General features: G+C 39.2%; 1 protein-coding gene and 1 pseudogene across 1 annotated transcript; both read right to left on the bottom strand.

Moving 5' to 3' along the window:
* Window positions 1–29: 29 nt before the first annotated feature.
* Window positions 30–11,697, bottom strand: LOC137049906 (uncharacterized; annotated as a pseudogene).
* Window positions 11,698–11,859: 162 nt separating this feature from the next.
* Window positions 11,860–14,382, bottom strand: LOC137049416 (L-rhamnose-binding lectin CSL2-like). Its single transcript, XM_067427966.1, has 9 exons — window positions 14,336–14,382; window positions 14,168–14,241; window positions 14,070–14,093; window positions 13,917–13,973; window positions 13,639–13,774; window positions 13,410–13,519; window positions 12,523–12,567; window positions 12,183–12,303; window positions 11,860–11,998 (listed from the first exon to the last, which is right to left on the bottom strand). Exons 2-9 carry the CDS (start codon window positions 14,196–14,198, stop codon window positions 11,875–11,877), a joined length of 648 nt encoding a protein of 215 aa, XP_067284067.1. The 5' UTR covers window positions 14,199–14,241; window positions 14,336–14,382; the 3' UTR covers window positions 11,860–11,874.
* Between the last annotated feature and the right edge of the window lie 8,280 nt (window positions 14,383–22,662).

Here is a 22,662-nt window from a genome sequence, read left to right as displayed (position 1 = left end):
CCTCAGAGTCTCTCTCTGTCGGCGGAATCTCACATCTCTGGACACAGTTCATTAAATCTGTGAGCCTTTGCAGTCGTCCTGAAGCTGCGTAACTGATGTCCTGCCCGCTGACGTGACCGCTGCACTTCGACATGTAAAGAGCGGTCATCAGAGAGTCAAATAAGGTTATGGTCTTTGGCCCGTCACTGTCTGAGGGTTGATCTGACTCCAGCAGGATGAGTGACAGTCCACCCTCACGTGTCTCAAAAGTCGGCCGCAGAACTGGAACAGGCCCACTTCTCCATGTCCTGGACGCTGCAGTAGGATCCCATGCCCGAATGAGTTCCTCCACAATGTAGTCGATTACATTGCTTGTGGCCTCAACCGTACGGCTCGGTCTGAGAGCACAAGGGAGTTTGGCCTCTATTGCCGCGGGTGATGTGGCAATGCAAAACACTCAGCTTTCGGATGACCCTACTGATCAGTAATTCCCCAATATTAGAGCAGGACTCATCCGGACAGAAGTAAACGAAGCACGATGACGAGGCCGCGTTGATCTTCAGGATGTTGTTGTGCATCACCACATTCACCTGATGCCAAACTTCCTCCACCACAATGCCAGCGAGTTCACCGTCTTCACCCAGAGAGTTGCTGAAATCACATTCACCGCTGCTGAGGAGAACATCCACCGTGATCCCAAAAAGGGTTTCAAGTGGATACACAAATGGGAGCCGCTCCGTCTTCAGGATCACTGGTCCTTCTTCTGAAGGGTCCTGCTGAAGATCCTCAGTGGATGTGGATGTGGATGGCCTGTTTGGGTTCACCACTGCAGAGGTATCCATGCCCACTACACCAGATAGTTCTGACATTAAACCAGCTGCAGTTGTGGTGGCTGACGCTGCAATGGCAGTCAGCATTTGATGGATTTGCTGTCTGGAGAACTGTGTGTGTGAGGGGGGAAGCTAAATTAGTTTGTTCTAATGAACAATGTTTTTTCTTTGAGCAGATCGTTTGCTTTATTCCTAAACATGGACTTATAAATGATAAACATGTATTAATATGCAAAAGTAGACTTACAGGGTAGCTCAGTGCCGCCTGTATCACTTCCAAATTCCTGAAAAACACACAAAACCATGAATATAATATAAGACAAGTAAATGTATCTTGTTAGTTAGCTAGAAAAATAATAACTGATTTTGCTAAATATATCCACTCTATTACATATTCATTATATGTTTACTTAACCTGTTAGTGTTTATATTTAACCAACAAATTGGAGTAGAAACATAATAATTGTATTAAAAAGTATATATTTAAAGTACCTAATGTGTAGTAAGGGTATTCAAATGTTTGTATAACTGAGACTTATTTGATTGATTATTTAATATGTGATTAATTGATTTTTAAATAAGCTTTTGTTTTCCGAAAGGTTTTATGATTCCTTGTGCTGTTGTTGTGCTGAGAATTGATTAAAACATTTATTAGTTTAAAAAATAAAAGCTTTTAATTTAAGTGAACTTAGAATAATCTTCAAATAAACCCATTATAAGGGTCATTTAACTGCAGGCCTTCATATATAATCAATATACAGATAAATTATAAACTAAATATAGATGAATCCTTATTAAAGCTGCAATTTTCTCTTGCTACCTTTGTTTTTTGATAAACATTAAATGTGCACTATGTAACTTGTCTGTCCTCTAGAGGTCACCTATTCAAAACAAAGGCGTAGTTTAAAGACGCCAAGTTTGAGTATCTTGGGACATGTGGTCTTCACCTCACTGCCGGTGGGAAATAATTGGGATAGACTCTGGCAGAAATCATAGTCATGGGTGCGGTTATTAATGTTACTGTAGTATAAAGCAGAGCAGGAGCGAGTGTTGTGGACCTGAGCAAGGCCGCTGGAGCGATTGTTATTGAGATGAACACACGGTTCGTGAGCAGTGGGACTTTTATTATGCCACAGTCGACGACGCCATTTCCGTTTTTCTGGTCATGAGTATGAGGTAACGCAGCTCTGTTTGTCATGTTAGATACATTCGAGTGTGTTGAAATTGATGCTATGATGTTATTCAGTGGCTGCTGTGACACTTGTTGTTGCACACAGCTAAGAGTAAAGTGTTTCTGCAAAATAAAACCAGAAACTGAGGGAAACACAGCTGTGACGCAACTGAGAGGCGACTGCAACACACTTCCCGGCTCCTTCGTTAAAATAGCAATTTTCTCACATTTACAAATATTTGGAAACATTTGGAGTATTATAAGTACTCAACTGAACCAAATGTAAAACACAGACATAGTAGTTTTTGGATATTTTACTGCAAAAATGTTACATAGTGCAGCTTTAATGACAGAAACTGGTTTATTAGGCAGCTGTCACTCTAAGATCTTCCGCTGCCAAACATTTTGCAGATCTGACGCGTTTTCTCTCTTAACTCTTTTAGTTAATTTAAGACGTTATTTAGCTAATTTAAGTTTAAGACTCATTTAAGACTACTCTTTTAAGAATACTTGACAAAACGGGCATTTTGGCTTAATTTTGTGTTTTACTGTTTGCTCAAGCGTGAAAGAGGACTCATTAACACAATTACACAAAAACTACTTTAAGTTTCATCACTAGAATATAATAGATATCTTTATTTTTATTGTACAAATAAATAAATAGACATACCTCTCAGTCAGATTCCAGAAGAAGTTGTCGATGACTGATTGAGTAGTGACGTTCTCCGGCTGTGGTACAGAGAGTTTTGCAGCTAAACGCACCGCATAGGCCAGTTCTCTGTAATGGTCTGACTGAACTCCAGTATTACAAGCCATTGTAAACGATCATCAAACACCAAATACTGAGGAAGAATGACTTTACACCGAGACTGCAGAAAGCGATGGGCTTCAGGACTCCTGCAGCGGCAGTTATAGTGTGTTCTGACTGTGACATTACAATAGAGATGGGCTTCAGGACTCCTGCAGCGGCAGTTATAGTGTGTTCTGACTGTGACATCACAATAGCGATGGGCTCCAGGACTCCTGCAGCGTCAGTTATAGTGTGTTCTGACTGTGACATCACAATAGAGAGATCAGCACTGCTGAACATTCTAATGGAACGCTGGAGGAATGTGGCGGCACTGCTGCAGATGCCTCAGAGTCTGGGATTATTATTATATGTTCTTCTATCACTAATTGATGGAGTGTGTAGCTTTTCGTTTATTAAACAATCAGGTAGGAAGACACATCATGGCCATATTCCAGGATGACCATGTCAAGATTCATCAGTTCAAACTGTAAAATAGTTGTTGTGAGGGAGCATGAAGAATCATTTTCACACATGAATTTACAGACCTTAAAGGGTTAGTTCACCCAAATTCTGTAGTTACTCTTCTGATTGTTCATCTTCAGGGATATTAACAAATTAAGATATTTTTTGTTGAAATCCGATGGCTCAGAAAGCCCTTCATTTATACCAATGTAATTTCCTCTTTTAAGACCCATAAAAGGCACTAAAGACGTTGTTACGAAGCCCATGTCACTACGGTGGCTCTACAATCATTTTATGAAGTGATGTGAATAGTTTTTGTGTGCAAAAAACTAAATAACGACGTATAAAGTGATGGGCCGATTTCAAAACAAAGCTTCAAACCGTTATGAATCAGTGTATCGATTCATGATTCGGATCGAGTGTCAAATCACCAAACTGCTGAAATCACGTGACTTTGGCGATCCGACTCAACAATGAAGAAGGATATGCTTCTAAGTTTACTTGTCTTGGAAGACGTAATTAAGAAGAAGAAGAGAAGACGATGGTGTGTGCGGCCGCTGAACCAGAAGAGACTTGTGGATGGGGACTTTAGCACTTTTGTGCAAGAGATGCGGAGGATGGACACCGAAAAGCAGTTTCAGTATTTTCGAATGTCTGCTTTCATGTTTGACGATTTGTTACATCGAATTGTTCACAATCTTCAACACATCGAGCTCCAGTTGGTGCAGTGGAAAGGTTAGCAGTGACGTTGCGTTTCTTGGCTACAGGGTCCTCGCTTCATAGCATAGCAACAAACTACAGACTGGGCAGCCGGACTGAGTCTAAAATCATTCCTGAGGTGTCCCAGGCTATATGGAATACGATTTTCACATAATAAACATTAACTTTTCAATGACATTCAATTTATTGAGATGCACCTGTGTGTGTGTGTGTGTGTGTGTGTGTGTGTGTGTGTGTATGGGAAGTATTCAGTCCCCCTTACATTTTTCACTCTATTATAGCCATTTGCTAATTTGCATACGAACTTGCTCCTTTTTTCGTCAACTGGCTCAAAGTCTGCTATTCATTCCCAAATCCTTTAATGAACGGTTCTTTCAGTAATCCTTGTGTAGGTGCTTCCCCCGATGGCCTTGTTTCTTGTGACTGTTTTGGTGTTATTGAAATTAAATGTCCATTTTGTGTAAAATCTGACAAGTTTGACAGTGCTACAGGATTGTACTTGGACAAAGATTGTGAAGGGAAACTGGCATTAAACAGAAACCATCAGTATTTCTACCAGGTCCAAACGCAGCGTGGAGTGTGCAAACTGGAGTCTGCCTATTTTGTTGTTTGGACAAAAGAAAGATTTGCATGTTGAACACATTTTGTTTAATGAAGAGTTCTGGGACATATGTAAGAAAAGCAAGCACATTATGCCTGAACTAGTTGGCATATTCTACATTAGGCTTTCATCGACCATGGCTAATGTGTCAGCAGGCAAGGAAAAAGCTGGTGTCACTATGGCCAGGTTGAGTTTGGCCAAATGATTTTGTGTGAGAATGCAAAATGTCACATTGAGTGGTTTCACTATTCATGTGTGAATGTTCAGGCTGCTCAAAAGGAAAATAGGTTTGTTCAAACTCCCGAAAGCTACCTCAGTTTCCAGAGGTGGGTAATAACGAATTACATTTACTTGAGTACATTTTTTGGGTAACTTGTACTTTTAGAGTATATTTAAAAATGGGTACTTTTACTTTTACTCAAGTACATTTCTTGTGAAAAAACTGTACTTTTACTTCGTTACATTCGGTGGCGTTCCTCCGCTACTGTCAATGGTGATAATTAATTATATATTTTAAAATAAGTTATGACTTGTTCGCAAGTCTCGCGAAACGTTGGAGAGGCTGCTTCGCGAGAGGTGGATACGCATCACCCGCATAAAATTAGCGCGCGTTTAGTCAGAAGATGATGGCCGAAGCAGAGGGAGAAGTGTGTGAGCTACGGCAGATCACCCGTAGGTGGCCTCAAGTTCAGCCTGTTTTCAGTCCAAGATGTCAAAAAGAACAGTTTCATAATTTAATGCATGCTGTGTGCACCAAAATGAACTGACATCTAGTACAATAATTCCAGCTCCAACCTGAGAAAACAGCGGTAAGTGTAACAATGATGCCTATATTTGAACACTATTAATGGTAATTTGGTAACTATGGGCACTTTTCCTTTATTGTAATACTATTTCACAAACTGTCCGAGTGTTTTCCTCATATGCGCTCTTGTGCAAGCATTGACAAATCATTTGAATCCTCCGAACACACCTCCACAAACAAACATTCACATCTGCACATTTACATATCTTATTTTTCTCATAAAACGAGCAACCTCATTGGCAAAATGTACCTGTGGCAATGTTTTTGCAAACCACAAAATACGTACCAATACACACTGCATGAATTCCAACAGAAATGAACACTATAGGCAGAAAAACTGCATTTTTTTAGTCTATGGTTTGTAAACTAAAACATTTTGAATTTTGCGTCACAGCTCCATATTCTGCTTTTCTGATTCACCAGACTCGATAGCTCAGCTGATACATATTTGTATTTACAATGCGAAAAGCTTGAGAACGAACCCCGTGACGAACGAGTCATGATAAGAGCTCAAAGACAAGTTCTAAACACAAGCTAAAAATACTTGGACACAATTTTATTTCTGTCACATTTGCTTTTGTTAACACTTTCGGGTAGGTTTAGTGTGGGTCTACTTTAAAAACACAACGTAACAAAACATGTCAGATTCACGCAAATCTGTTCTGGAAAAAAAATAAGCTTTTAGCGCCACCCAGTGGACATTTCACTTTGAAACTGTCGCAATATATATGTATTGCTACATTCTTTGTGGTTTGCATAAACGTTGCCATAGGTACCAATGAAATCAGGCTAAAAACGAAACCAATTGAATAGCCTAATGTGACATCTTGCATTTATACACATATCTAGACAGACAACAGTCTGCAGTATATACATACATTTAAAAATGGGACTGTATTTTTAAGAATGTATATACTTATAAAAATATAAGAACAAAGTATGTTTTTAAAAAAAGCTGTGGTTAGCCCAGCACACCATTAATTTACACTGTTTAACCATTAAACACACACACACACACACACACACACACACACACACACACACACACACACACACATATATATGGAGGTGTGTGAAAGCTCTCTAAGTAGTCTGAAATTCAGGGTTTTTGGATCTTATCAATCAGATCGAAAGTAACTAGTAACTAAGTACTTGAGTAGTTTTTTCATCTAATACTTTTTTACTCTTACTCAAGTAACTATTACGATTGTTACTTTTACTTTTACTTGAGTAAATATTTCCGTAAGTACTCGTACTTTTATTCGAGTAAAGATTTTGGCTACTCTACCCACCTCTGTCAGTTTCTACCTCAGCAGTGGACTGAGTCTGGAGTAGAAACATCCAGAGCCACCGTGCACAGGCGTGTGCAGGAAATGGGCTACAGGTGCCGCATTCCCCAGGTCAAGCCACTTTTGGGCTACAGAGAAGCAGCACTGGACTGTTGCTCAGTGGTCCAAAGTACTTTTTTCGGATGAAAGCTAATTTTGCATGTTATTCGGAAATCAAGGTACCAGAGTCTGGAGGAGGACTGGGGAGAAGGAAATGCCAAAAATGCCTGAAGTCCAGTGTCAAGTACCCACAGTCAGTGATGGTCTGGGGTGCCATGTCAGCTGCTGGTGTTGGTCCACTGTGTTTTATCAAGGGCAGGGTCAATGCAGCTAGCTATCAGGAGATTTTGGAGCACTTCATGCTTCCATCTGCTGAAAAGCTTTATGGAGATGAAGATTTTGTTTTTCAGCACGACCTGGCACCTGCTCACAGTGCCAAAACCACTGGTAAATGGTTTACTGACCATGGTATTACTGTGCTCAATTGGCCTGCCAACTCTCCTGACCTGAACCCCATAGAGAATCTGTGGGATATTGTGAAGAGAAAGTTGAGAGATGCAAGACCCAACACTCTGGATGAGCTTAAGGCCGCTATCGAAGCATCCTGGGCCTCCATAACACCTCAGCAGTGCCACAGGCTGATCGCCTCCATGCCACGCCACACTGAAGCAGTCATTTCTGCAAAAGGATTCCCGACCAAGTATTGAGTGCATAACTGAACATAATTATTTGAAGGTTGACCTTTTTTGTATTAAAAACACTTTTCTTTTATTGGTCGGATGAAATATGCAATTTTTTTGAGGTTTTCATGAGCTGTATGCCAAAATCATCAGTATTAAAACAATAAAAGACCTGAAATATATCAGTTGGTGTGCAATGAATCTAAAATATATGACAGTTTAATTGTTATCATTACATTGTGGAAAATAATGAACTCTTATCACATATGCTAATTTTTTGAGAAGGACCTGTATAGAATTGTTATCTGCAGTGAACCGTTCTGTTTCACGTTATCATTTACATCTCTGATGTAGCCGAGCATAGTTACATGTTTTTCCTTAAGTACTTTAGGCACTTTTTTCACTTTTTTTGTAGTTTAAGTACTTTAGGCACTTTTTTCACACTATTTTTTGTTGTTGTTGCCGTTTTATTTAGTAGAGTACATTATCACATAATTAGTACATCATACAATAAAGTAAAAAGTTGTGGCATACCATACCCAACTCCTCTGTGTTTGTACTACACAACTAAACTATTTACAATGAAATCACAAGGATTCTTTTTTACCAACAGCCTAAAACAAGCAACTTCAGTCAAAATCAACAACTGATGGACAAAGGTTCAACAGACAAGCCCAATTTTGTCGCTATAATAAATGAACATAAGCTGATAACATCACTGTTTTCTCCAGAATTGTCGCTATAATAAATGAACATAAGCTGATAACATCACTGTTTTCTCCAGAATGACTGTACATCCAAATAAATTTTCTTGCAATATTGTCCTGTTTAACACTGAAGCTGCTTTGAAACAATCGTCATTCAAAAAAGCGCTATATAACTAAAGTTGATTGATTGATATTGTACAAAAACAATCACCTTCTCATAAAAAAAAAAGAAAGAAAAAAGGCAATTTTGATTTCCCCCAATATACAAGATTTCTAGCACACACTACCAATCACAGGTTCAACATGAATCCTAACATGAGCAATTTTCCCTGTGGTTTCTAAGTCAACTGAAGCAAGCTGTGACTTCCCACGGGTAAAGTTGGGCATTTTTACCCGAGCCATAATACAACCTAGTGTCCTTAATATCAAAGCCACGGTCAACAAGAACTAAATCACCGGTAAAATGTGGTCCAGAAAGCCAAAATTTTCAGTTATGTACGTAAAGGGGTACTTCAGCGCTGGGAAGATGAATCTATATTTAAACTGGGTCATTAATGTAGTAGAAATGTGAAATTATATTTGAATTTGGTGCCTTCTAGACCGAGAAAAGACAGAAAATGTATTTTTGTCCCATGGGGATGAAAGACTACCATTCCCAGAATGCTTCGCTGCCCTGTGAGGCCATTCCCAAAGCCACCGCTACTGGATTACTGTGACTGAGTTGGAGAAGACACTACAATTAAAAACTGAACGTGTCTGTTCAATAAAATGAGTGAGTCACCGTGCAAGTATCACAGCACTGAGCACTAACTGCAGGATTGAGATAAATGAGCTGAATGAGCTCTCGTGATGATAGCGGAGGTAATCAGGACTACACTCGCGGCATACATTCACAACCCGAGTTCAGTCTAGCGCGTTTCAGTTCATGCCTTTGTAAGCTTAACTTTCATAGAAATTAATTTGAGAAGTTAAAAGACTTACATTGCTCACCATAGCTCCGTTTAAATGAGTGCCTGTAGCTGCGAGCTCCATGAGTGCCTGTAGCTGTAGCTCCATCCCCCATGCGCGGGTTCAAAACATGAGGAAATGGCTCCCTCTGCTGGCTGTAGTCTTTAGCCTTTGGCCAAACATTCCTCCTATGATGCAAATAACGTCAATTTGTTTCATAGGAGGAATTTTTCCAGAAATAAAATGCATAAATCTCTTGTCTTAGGGGGATATGAGAGGGGAAAGCACAATCATGTGATTATACTCCAGGGTTTTTTACTGATACAAAGCCATATGCTAATCGCTGAAGTAACCCTTTAACGCTTACTCTTCCTCCCCATGCATTTGATATGTAAGAGACTGTGCCCTGAGGTGTAATACCAATCAAAAACTTGATCATGTTATGGTGCTTGTAGGATGACCATGTTTCTGCTCTAGCTTTAGGGTTAGATGGACGAGCTATAAAGACCTCAACACCTCAAATGGTCAATGATAACTTTTCCCCAAATTGTTTACTGAATTGCATAGGCATTGTTTTTACCAACTGTACTCTTTCAGGCAGGGGTGGTAAAAGTACTCAAAAGTATACTTGAGTAAAAGTATATATACCTAAATAAAAAATGACTCCAGTAAAAGTAGAAAGTCCTCCATTCAAACATCACTTGAGTAAAAGTACAAAAGTATCAGATTTAAAACGTACTTAAGTACCGAAAGTAAAAAGTAAATATTCAAATTAACTGTAAATATCAATAATTAGGCAGGTCAATTCTTTTGGGAACGATATGAAATGCTTTAATTTAACAAATGATAAGATTAGATACTGCAATTAAGAATTTTGTTAGATTTGCAATTGAAGCACCTTAACACAGTATAGGGGTTAAACTTGAAATAGACATAACATTAGCTGCATCAAACAGATGATGAGCAATATACTATTAACTAATTCAAAAGCCATAACCACAATGACATATTACTTTACAATTAGTTAGTCATGTGCCTCAACAAGTCATAACATAATACCTTTGCAAAATGTTACATATGATTAATGATTAAACAGACAACTGTGAGTCAGAATGCATGGCTTTGAATACATTAATGTACATTAGCTAATGTAATATATTATGGAATTATGTCATTTAATAGCAATTCATATATTGCTTAATCTATTAATCATACAGAATGTTCATTAGTTGCTGATGCAGTAATCATTAATAAATGGTTTAGTTCTTCATGAGGCTTACATTAACTCATTATCTGTGCTTTAGTTAGGCATGAATTAATGCATATTAGTTCACCTGTATTGTAAAGTGTTACTGATGGTTTCATAGTAAATAGCGTGCTTTTCCAAGTCTATACTCGACTGGATCATCCATGACCAACCTGACCAGTTTGGAAAGCAAGTGTAATAAATACTTGGAGTGGGCATGGGGAAATGTATTGGAGTAAAAAGTAAACGTTGCCTTTAATATTGTAGTGGAGTAAGAGATGCAAATAAAAATACTCAAGTAGGGTACAGATCCCTCCATAAAAACCTAAAGTATTTTTATGGCAGTACTTAACCACCCTTGCTTTCTGGCCATATAGCAAGTGGTTTCATCCAAAAAAGTCAAGGATATCAGTAAATACCCTAAAGCAGTGGCTAGTGACACATTGAATGTGGAAGACCGGAAGGTTGTAGAAACATTAAGGCTTACGGCCGTTTCACACCGCAAGCGTGAGCGGCGCGTGAGAAGCGCGTATTTTTTTTCGGCGCCCATGTTAATCAATGAGTGCATTCACACCGGGAGCAGGAGCAGCACGTGAGCGTCAAGCAGGAGCGTCGCGTGAGCAGCAGTGAAGCGGGGGTTTCGGCTGCGAGCCTATTTTTGCTGCGCTGCTGACGCTTCTGACGCTCAATTAAAGTGAAAGCACACTTTTAAAGGACAATAAATGTGATTTCACACAAAAAGTGCCTAAAATGCACACAGGATTGCACGTGTAGCGTATTTGAACAATAACTGGAGTATGTCAGAGAAGAAAACGAAGAATAAAAAATATCTGTGGAAGAATTTAGCAATTTAAATTTGTTTTGATTATTCAGTTTGGGTTAAAATATGGTTATGATTATAGAAAATAAAGTAAACTAGCCAGAAAATATAACAAACTTTCATTTAGTATTTAATATTCAGACAGGTAAAGGCTCTCGGTCTGCAGCTGCAGTCAAGGTGTAAAGCAAAAGCACACTTTTGATGGACAAAATATAATATAACAAAAGCGCTCAATGCACACAAGCACATGTGGTGTTTTAACAATAACTGGAGTATGTCATTAAAGAAAACGAGGAATAAAAATCATCTGTAGAAGATTTACCCATTTAAACTTGTTTTAATTATTCAGTTTGGGTGAAAGTATTATAAAAAGTAAAGTAAACTAGCCAGAAAATATAATTTATTTTAGTTTAGTATTTAATACAGATATAGGCTCTATCATTGTGGGAGCCGCTGCTGTGACGCTGCACCAACGCTTCCAGTGTGAATACTCTCGCGCGTCTGCAGCTGCAGTCACGGTGTAGTTACGCTGAAGTGCTGCTCACGCGCTGCTCACGCGCTGCTCACACTTGCGGTGCGAAACAGGCGTTAGTCTCATTCGTGTCGGCATCAGCACCTTGAATGCATTACGTGACTTCTCCACAGGGAGGGAGGCAAGGACTTAAAACACAATAACAGACCAGGTTCAAGAATTTTTAGAAACCAATTTTTTGCAGTGACAATCATGAAACCATTTGGAAAGAATCTGGATTTCTTTTTTAAATGAATTTTATTTCACTTCCCATTGTCATGTGCCATCATTACATCCACATTTACAGCTGTATGTCACTTCCAGATACTTATGGACACCCACACATGGATCAGAGAAGACAGAATTTGAAGCGTCGAGTTGACAAGACTTCCCATTGCAGCTTAAGAAAGAAAATAGAAAAGAGTCAATTAGCTCTTGAAATCTTAAGTTAATAATTTAGGTCAATGTATTAAATGTCCATTTAAGATACAGGATAATGGGATTTAGTTTGTACATGCTTTCTAAAACAGCTGAAGAGTGTGACCTAACGTCTAAAATGACTAGATGAAGAGGATCTGCTGTACCTGGAAACAAGGCTGCTGGTCTGAGGACTGTAACAGTCGCATGTGGTTGCCAATTTATGAGGGCAGGTTTCAAGATCCCGGCGGCCATAATTGGCATGATGAATAGAAAGAACACCAACTTCTGTTGATACACAAACAGACACGGATCAGAATCTCATGACTGATGGATTGCAAACATGTTAAGGTCAACCCTTTCAAAAATGGCAATGTGTGCCAACATGTACTGTAGCAGGAACATCCAGTCAAAATATTGTGGACATGAGGACCTTAAGGATTCAACAAGATGCTGTACCCGGCGGTCTCAACATATTAGAGAACATACAGTAAAAGGACAACTTACCACACTCAATGATGCTTTTTTGCCCATCACAGGTTACATTTCTCTCTACAATAGTTTGTGGGGTAGTAGAAAGAATTAACAGAACTTTGTACTCATTTGCCATGCCTTACAGTTATAAAGATCAATTTATGACAGAAAGTTACTTACTTGCTGGGATACAGTCATAAGACAAAGTCAGGTATTTATAAGTCCCAACACAAGGATCAGAGAAAACCGAGTTGACTGCAGAGACAGTACAGCTCTTCAGTCCATCACACCTGATTCATGGACAGACAAATGACAAGTAATGCTTTAATAAACTATAGACAACTCTGCATCTCCTGCTTATGAAGTAGTGCATAGAAAGATAATGGTTTATGAGCTCAGGTAAACCTACCGAGCAGATATTATATAGAGGGAGTCAGCCTTTTTGCAGTTGTTATTTGAGAGCTGATTTTCCAGTAGCGCAGACAGTGCAGTCAGTTCGCCCATAGTTGGCATTAAGGACCTTTATGAAACCAGTATCTGACATGGTTTAAATAAAAAAACTCTATGAAGCTAGAAACAAGTTAAAGTCCAGGCTCCAGATACACTCAGGATCTTGTTCCTCCTCTCACATACGCTCCTATTTGGGAAAGCTCAAAAGACTGGATTACTCACCACATTGGAGAGATGCAGACTTTCCTTCACAGGCGACCACACTTCTTTCTTCTGCAGAAAGAAGAAACATAAGATTTAGTAAAACTACTGGTTTTGCACTTGGAAGTCTTTAATGAGACTGTACATTATATATGTTAGTTGCCTTACCATGTGAAAAGATGATTATTAACAGATAACTTTGTACTCATTTGCCATGCCTTACAGTTATAAAACTGTAAAAATCCAATTTATGACAGAAAATTACTTACTTGCTGGGATACAGTCATAAGACAAAGTCAGGTATTTATAAGTCCCAACACAAGGATCAGAGAAAACCGAGTTGACTGCAGAGACAGTACAGCTCTTCAGTCCATCACACCTGATTCATGGACAGACAAATGACAAGTAATGCTTTAATAAACTATAGACAACTCTGCATCTCGTGCTTATGAAGTAGTGCATAGAAAGATAATGGTTTATGATCTTTGGTAAACCTACTGAGCAGACATTATAGAGAGGGATTCAGCCTTTTTGCAGTTGTTATTTGAGAGCTGATGAGCTGGTTTTCCAGCAGCGCAGACGGTGCAGTCAGTTCGCCCGTAGTTGGCATTAAGGACCTTTATGAAACCAGTATCTGTCATGGTTTAAAAAAAAAAAAAAATTCTATGAAGCTAGAAACAAGTTAAAGTCCAGGCTCCAGATACCCTCATGATCTCTTTCTTCCTCTCGCATGCTCTCCTATTTGGGAATAAAGCTCAAAAGACTGGATTACTCACCACATTGGAGAGATGCAGAGTTTCCTTCACAGACTTCCACGCTTTTTGCTTCCGCACCTGCAGAAAGAAGAAACAGAAGATTTAGTAAAACTACTGGTTTTGCACTTGGAAGTCTTTAATGAGACTGTACATTATATATGTTAGTTGCCTTACCATGTGGACACAGAAAGAGCAGCACTGAAAATCAAACAGAAAGAGATTGAAGTCATTTGAACTAATGCGAGTTGAATTGGTTCTAAAGCAGTACTTACAACTGATCCAGCTTAGCTTTAGCACCAACATGTTGAATGTGAGAACAAAAATCCTGGATCTCTTTTTAGAAGCTCTATAATTGAAACAAGATTCAAAAGAGCAGCTCAATCAAAAGATTTATTTTCTGACTATAATTAGAGCTTGGGTTGCGTGAACATGCGACTCACCAAACAGAAACCCTAAGAAACAAAGCTTGACATGAGACTACTGAAACATGAGGGCTATGTATACACAAGGACTAATGACATAACGATACAAACCTGAAAGCAATCAAAACCCTGAACCAATGGGAAGACACAACAGTAGAGTACTAACATTTATGAGAGGCGTTGCAGGACAAGATTGGGGTGCAGACAAACGATCATTAAAGGGTATATATGTTGGTCTCATGCAATCAGTCCTAGATTATGGATGTATTGTGCATGCATCGACATAATCTGCAACTATGTTAAAGAAATGAGATATCATGCAAGCCAAAACATTAAGACTTATTTTAGGAGCAGTTCAAAGTTAAGACCAATTGCAGCACTACAAGTGGAAGCATCAGAAATGCCACTGTATATAAGAAGAGAAAAAACTAGATATGGCATACTGGATCATCTACAGGGACAAAGAAATAATAATCCTGGAAAGGGAAAGTTGGGAAACTGAATACACTATAAAGGCTTTGCATGGAAAATAAAAGAGTGGGTTAAGGAAACTGGGTTAGACACAAAAGCTGTGTCCCAAAGTGAAGGGTGCGCACTTCGAAGGCCAGGCCAGGCCACACCTTCAAAGTGCAGGAAGGGCGAAGCGAGGGACAGGTTTACCAGGTCTGAACAACAAAACCCCTCCAATTACTAATCAAAAGTAGCGGAATAATCACAGCCACAATGGGCCAAAAGGAGAGGACGCTGGCGTTGTTCGCCGCTTCTCCACCCACAAATCATGTTAATGTACTATTAGATTTAGATTTTATTTTATTTTCTTATGTTTGTGACTAGTTTAACAGTCAGAGCTACAATTGGGACTGTTGCTGATTGCTGGCAGCCACTGAGAGGACGTAGTTCGTCGTTTCGCCGTTTTCCACCGCTTCTTTGATGTTTATGTTTGAATTGCTGCGGTTGGTTCTGGTTTGGAGGACATTTGATGTTTCTCGCCGCGACTGCTCACTGGTGGTCTCCCTTGGGCATAAGCTGCATGGTGGCTGAAGTTTGCACCGGGCTAGCGTCATCTGGGCCATCGTAATCGGCGTCCGGCATGATGTTGGGATGTTCCGCTTCTCGGCTACGCCGCTGTTCCGTCTTGCACTGCGGCCGTGGAGCGGCTTGGACTTCTGCGCCGACCCCGGTGTGTCCACAGAAGTGCCCGGAAAAATGTTCTGCCTCCTGCATGGTGCTGCGGCGATCCCCATCGTTTGAATCGTCATGAAGACCCATCATCTGGTCTTCAGCTGTCGTGCCTCGGCGATGTCATCAGGACACACTGCCGCTGGGAGAAATTTAAAACATGGAGTGGACCACAGTGTGCTGCGGAGCTAACAGAGACTTCCACCATCAGCTGTTTTCTGTTCACCATCAGCTCTGTTTCTGTTCACCATCAGCTCTGTTTCTGTTCACCATCAGCTCTGTTTCTGTTCACCATCAGCTCTGTTTCTGTTCACCATCAGCTCTGTTTCTGTTCACCATCAGCTCTGTTTTCTGTTCACCATCAGCTCTGTTTCTGTTCACCATCAGCTGTTTTCTGTTCACCATCAGCTGTTTCTGTTCACCATCAGCTCTGTTTCTGTTCACCATCAGCTCTGTTTCTGTTCACCATCAGCTCTGTTTCTGTTCACCATCAGCTCTGTTTCTGTTCACCATCAGCTGTTTTCTGTTCACCATCAGCTGTTTCTGTTCACCATCAGCTCTGTTTCTGTTCACCATCAGCTCTGTTTCTGTTCACCATCAGCTCTGTTTCTGTTCACCATCAGCTGTTTCTGTTCACCATCAGCTCTGTTTCTGTTCACCATCAGCTCTGTTTCTGTTCACCATCAGCTCTGTTTCTGTTCACCATCAGCTCTGTTTCTGTTCACCATCAGCTCTGTTTCTGTTCACCATCAGCTCTGTTTCTGTTCACCATCAGCTGTTTTCTGTTCACCATCAGCTGTTTCTGTTCACCATCAGCTCTGTTTCTGTTCACCATCAGCTCTGTTTCTGTTCACCATCAGCTCTGTTTCTGTTCACCATCAGCTGTTTCTGTTCACCATCAGCTCTGTTTCTGTTCACCATCAGCTCTGTTTCTGTTCACCATCAGCTCTGTTTCTGTTCACCATCAGCTGTTTCTGTTCACCATCAGCTCTGTTTCTGTTCACCATCAGCTCTGTTTCTGTTCACCATCAGCTCTGTTTCTGTTCACCATCAGCTCTGTTTCTGTTCACCATCAGCTCTGTTTCTGTTCACCATCAGCTGTTTCTGTTCACCATCAGCTCTGTTTCTGTTCACCATCAGCTCTGTTTCTGTTCACCATCAGCTGTTTCTGTTCACCATCAGCTCTGTTTCTGTTCACCATCAGCTGTTTCTGTTCACCATCAGCTCTGTTTCTGTTCACCATCAGCTCTGTTTCTGTTCACCATCAGCTCTGTTTCTGTTCACCATCAGCTCTGTTTCTGTTCACCATCAGCTGTTTCTGTTCACCATCAGCTCTGTTTCTGTTCACCATCAGCTCTGTTTCTGTTCACCATCAGCTCTGTTTCTGTTCACCATCAGCTCTGTTTCTGTTCACCATCAGCTCTGTTTCTGTTCACCATCAGCTGTTTCTGTTCACCATCAGCTCTGTTTCTGTTCACCATCAGCTCTGTTTCTGTTCACCATCAGCTCTGTTTCTGTTCACCATCAGCTCTGTTTCTGTTCACCATCAGCTCTGTTTCTGTTCACCATCAGCTGTTTCTGTTCACCATCAGCTCTGTTTCTGTTCACCATCAGCTCTGTTTCTGTTCACCATCAGCTCTGTTTCTGTTCACCATCAGCTCTGTTTCTGTTCACCATCAGCTGTTTTCTGTTCACCATCAGCTGTTTTCTGTTCACCATCAGCTCTGTTTCTGTTCATCATCGGCTCTGTTTCTGTTCACCATCAGCTCTGTTTCTGTTCACCATCAGCTCTGTTTCTGTTCACCATCAGCTCTGTTTCTGTTCACCATCAGCTGTTTCTGTTCACCATCAGCTCTGTTTCTGTTCACCATCAGCTCTGTTTCTGTTCACCATCAGCTCTGTTTCTGTTCACCATCAGCTCTTTCTGTTCACCATCAGCTCTTTCTGTTCACCATCAGCTGTTTCTGTTCACCATCAGCTGTTTCTGTTCACCATCAGCTCTGTTTCTGTTCACCATCAGCTCTGTTTCTGTTCACCATCAGCTCTGTTTCTGTTCACCATCAGCTCTGTTTCTGTTCACCATCAGCTCTGTTTCTGTTCACCATCAGCTCTGTTTCTGTTCACCATCAGCTCTGTTTCTGTTCACCATCAGCTGTTTTCTGTTCACCATCAGCTGTTTTCTGTTCACCATCAGCTCTGTTTCTGTTCATCATCGGCTCTGTTTCTGTTCACCATCAGCTCTGTTTCTGTTCACCATCAGCTCTGTTTCTGTTCACCATCAGCTGTTTCTGTTCACCATCAGCTCTGTTTCTGTTCACCATCAGCTCTGTTTCTGTTCACCATCAGCTCTGTTTCTGTTCACCATCAGCTGTTTTCTGTTCACCATCAGCTGTTTCTGTTCACCATCAGCTCTGTTTCTGTTCTGTTTTCTGTGTTGGTTGATTGTTTGTAGTATTCTATATTTTTACTTGTTATTCATTTTTTTTTTCCTTTGTTGCACTTTGAGATTCTTCGGAATGAAAAGTGCATTATAAATAAAATCTATTATTATATAAGTGAGATTTATTGTGTGCTATGGTTAGTTATATTTAGGCTAGATCTAAATGAGATAACTGATCAGTGACAGATAGGATAGATATAGTAGCACATTCATATAAGCTAAGTTAGAATTATAGATATAGAAATATATAGAATTATATAGAATATATTCATAGGTGATATATATTTTTATTTTATTTTATTCATTTATTTAATAGGGACCAAGCATATTCATGAACATTGTTGTATAAAAATACACCATGTAAATATGTCAGAATTAGTAAAAATAACTACTTTTCATCTGCAGTCCCTATAGGCAGATAACAAAAATAACAAAGACAGCCAACAATCATACAACATCATTCAAATTCACCCCCCCCCCCCAAAAAAAAAAACTAAACAAAAAATTACACAAATGGCAAGACATTATTGTTCATTCAAAAGTCCCTCTTTGGCTAATGTACTTTCAAGATGGAGGAGCAACATGGTGACCAGCATTCAAAACCCTCACCCGTATATATTTTCAATGGCATATTATAAACTTACCAGAATACTTTATTACTTGAAAGAAGTATTATACATTAATGAGCACATATATTTTTGAAAGAATTAAGTGTTTTAGCTAAGAATAAACTAAACAATTTACACAGTGTAGCTTTAATCAAAAAACGAAATCTCGTACTACATCTGGTGTGGGAGCATTTCCATTTGGAAACAGCACATAAAGTGAGATGTGTGTATTGTGTATTGTATTAGCCCAGAATGCAGGATCCATTAACTTAATTTTCAGTAATTTTCCCTCATTTGTATGTACTTGCTAAAAAATATTTGTTTTTAATAATTTTTTCAAAGACTGGAGAGAAATACTATGTAGGCCTAAAAAAAAAAAAAAAAAAAGTCGACCAAGTCCTTCAACAGCAGAGCAATTCATATTTTTTTTAAATAAAAATGTTATGGAACAAATGACACATTGTGGCTTTATTTCTTTTAATAATCTTATTTTTTCATGACAAAAAACAAAACAAAAAACTAAAGTTATTTACAATGAGGAGCCTACAGGTTACAAAACCAAGTAGTTGTCAGACAGATGTTAAAAACGATTTTGTTTTTTTACATAGTAGATCACAGTCAAAGTTATTTCAGATCAATACACGCCAGTGTCCACTAGATGGCGTCATGGAGACGGGTGACGGGTGTTGTTTCGAAGCTTCGGCACATTTGCTTCAACTGTTACAGTGCTTCACGAAGCCTCGGTCTGCCCATCACTCGGCGAGCGTTGTTAAATGGGCTATAGGCCTAGCAGGTGTGTGACAACTGACAGCGGACGTTTTTAAAAGGAGATTTTAAAAAAGAAGAAGAAATGGAGCAGATTTAAAAAAATATATATATATTGATATATTTACGTCCAAGTCTTTATTTAAGTAGACCTACTTATTTATATTCAACTCATCATCTTAGATACATTGTACTTATGACATGCCAGCCGTCGACCGATTCAGCCCCGCAAAGCGGACAGTGGAAATATGCCCTGATCATCCCAGAAGATGATGTCCCGCTCAGGCCTTACCAGAGTCTCTATTGTGCATTATTCCCCATCCCGGTCCAGCTCCAGCTTCTCCCGCTCAGCTCAATGAAAGAGTAGAAAAGTATTTTCTTCTGTTTTAGCTGTTAATTTCAATTTCTGTTGTTTCTGATGTTAAACGTAAAGAGCATATTGCAGGTTAGAGACTCCAGTGAGTCAGTGTATAGAAAAATAATGTATAACAAGATTTCTTTAAAATGTACTTGTAAATACGCTAATAAGGCTTTTTGAGTCGTTTTTGTGAGAAAATTTTACTTTGCCCAAACCAGAAGTGACATAACGAGAGGGAGTGCGGTGAATTTCAACGACAGGAAAACAATGGATCGCAATGACAGTTCAGACGCTAAGGAAATTATAAATGTTTATTAATACTCATATGGAAGACCACAGCCATACAGTTATGACACACAATAAGGGACAGGCCAGGATTAGACAGAACAACGATTAGAGGAGATGAATGGAGTTGTTGTGTGAGGAGAAACAGTGGAAAACAGAGCAGGTGAGAGAGTCGGCTCATAACATTATACGCTAACACTGTGCTCAGATTACAATACTTTGCAGATAATTATCATGTATCAGGCAATCGCAAAGCTGCTATTGGTCATCTAGGAGTATTGATACCAATAACAGAAACTAATAATACGTTCAGACCATCTGGCTTAAGTCACACTCGCCGTCCACATTAGACGTTAAAGCATTAAACGTTACACGGTGCGATTTTTGCTATCATACGAGCTCGCAGGCGATTTATTTCTCTTGCGTGGACATTGTTTGTGGATGCTCGTATGGTCGTGGCTTACAGCATGTGAGCGGAAAAACAAGACGAGCTGAGCATGTTTCTCGCACCTCCCGATCTCTCGATCTTTTTTAAACATACAAAATCCAAAAATTCAGGAGTCGGGAGCCGAGCCACAGACAGTATAACGTTAGTGTTATTGTGTGTTTTTCATGTGATCCTTTATTTGCTCATTCTCTTAAAATAAACCCATAACATATTTACTAAAAAAAAACAAAATTAAAATAACATTTCGTACAGCTAACATCTGCTACAGTCGCCTACGGGACCATCACACTACTTCCGCTAATTCATTAGCAGCAAGGCACGCAGTAATGGCGGCGCTGCTTTACTTCTATGTTTGGCTGGTGTATGCAAGTTATTTTGTTGGTGTTTGTGCAATTGTATCAACATGTGTTTTCTAGTTGAAAATTAGAAAACTTTCAGCTTAGTTGAGGACAATTACATGTACCTTTTATTGTTGTCTGGACAATTTCTAAAAATGTAGTTGTTCTGCTACAAAAAATAAAATAAAAAAAAAGTTGAAACGGCAATTATTTTTTACAGTGTGTTAGCTTTACTGTAAAAATGTGAGACCGTGTTGATTCTGTTGATTTGTTGATTGTTCTGCCATTAATATAAGGCGCAATGAGTTTATTATTTTAAAGTTGATGCAAGTAAAGTAAAATAAAATAATTAAGTGTTCATCTGAAGGGATAGTTCACCCAAAAATAAATTCTCTCATCATTTGCTCACCCTCAAGTTCTTCCAAACCTGTATGAATTTATTTCTTCCACTGAACACAAAAGAAGATATTTGGAAGAATGTGGGAACCAAACAGTACTCAATAAACCATTTTTTTTTTTTTTTTTTACTAATTGGTTACACACGTTTCTTCAAAATATCTTCTTTTGTGTTCAGCAGAAGAAATAAATTCATACAGGTTTGGAACAACATGAGGGCAAGTAAATGATGACAGAGTTTTATTTTTGGGTGAACCATCCTTTTAATGTAAAATGTTTTCATTTTAATCTTGTTCATTTTAATGTTTGAGTTTATTAGAACAAGCCTGTGCTTGTTGTTAATTCTATGAAATCTTTTTTTAAGATATATTACTTGGTGTAAATGCTTTTGAGTCCAAATGCACGTATATAAGTGGTATCAACATTATTTAAACTGAAATGTTTCTGTTCTTAGTTTTTAGGGTGAAAAAGATTACAATGCAATTAATTCCAATGGCATTTAAGAGTACAGATAGTTTTAAGCATATTAATAACTGTTATTGCTATGAGGGGGTCCTTGGTAAATGTTCTCCACTGTAAGCGGTCCCTGGCCCCAAAAGGTTTGAGAACCCCTCCTGTCTTAAAGCAGCATAAGCAGCAGATTATGCTAGTAGCATAAGTCTTATTGCTACTAGCATAAACTGGTTTTGGGTGGTCTAACCAGCTACCAGATACCATGTTCTGAAACACAACTTGAACTGGTTATGCTGGTTGACCAGTCTGAGCTGGTGCTGCTGGTTTTTCTACCAGGGTTTATAAACACAATGATTTACTTTCTATGGCATTGCTCAATAACACAGTAAGGAATTTCATTTACAAATACAACTGAAAGATTTTTCAGTTTCGTACAGACTTACACCCACAGCGTCATTCATCATTTCTTCAGTCTAAATGACACATGAAAAAGAGAGAAAGAAAGATCTGCACGCATTTCTCCAGCATGTGTTTTCTCATGTCTTCCACAGAAACCCACGTGCTTGAGGAATTAAAAAAATAACGGTCATTTTGTTTTACTGGCTGACTGACTAACATTCCTTTATTGATCTCTTTATTGAATAATTACTCATAATTAATATAGATATAAGATTCAGAGAGATTTGACACGCCTACCTGAAGAGAACATGAAATGTCCCTGGTTTGCACTTCCCAAATCTGGTCGCCTAATCCAGAAGTTTCAACACGATCTCATGGTCATGCGTATAAATAGTACGAGTTTGCAATCTCATGGAATGTATACACCAAAATGAGTTTTGGCGTGCGTATGGTACGCGGTTTTTCGCGTACATATGATACACACTTTATGGCGTGCATATGACACGCTCTTGGGTAGGTTTAGGGTGGTGGGGTGGGGGGTTTGTATGTATAATACGCCATAAAGTGTGTATCATATGCACGTGAAAAACGCGTACCAGAAGCACGCCAAAACTCCACGAGATTGCAAACTCGTACTATTTATACGCATTTTCGTGAGATCCGTCTCAAAGTTTTT

The sequence above is a fragment of the Pseudorasbora parva genome, chromosome 20, assembly GCF_024679245.1.
Source record: "Pseudorasbora parva isolate DD20220531a chromosome 20, ASM2467924v1, whole genome shotgun sequence".
Lineage (NCBI taxonomy): Eukaryota > Metazoa > Chordata > Actinopteri > Cypriniformes > Gobionidae > Pseudorasbora > Pseudorasbora parva.
The sequence above is the reverse complement of the archived record's forward strand: the minus strand, read 5'-3'. Positions and strand labels throughout refer to the sequence as shown.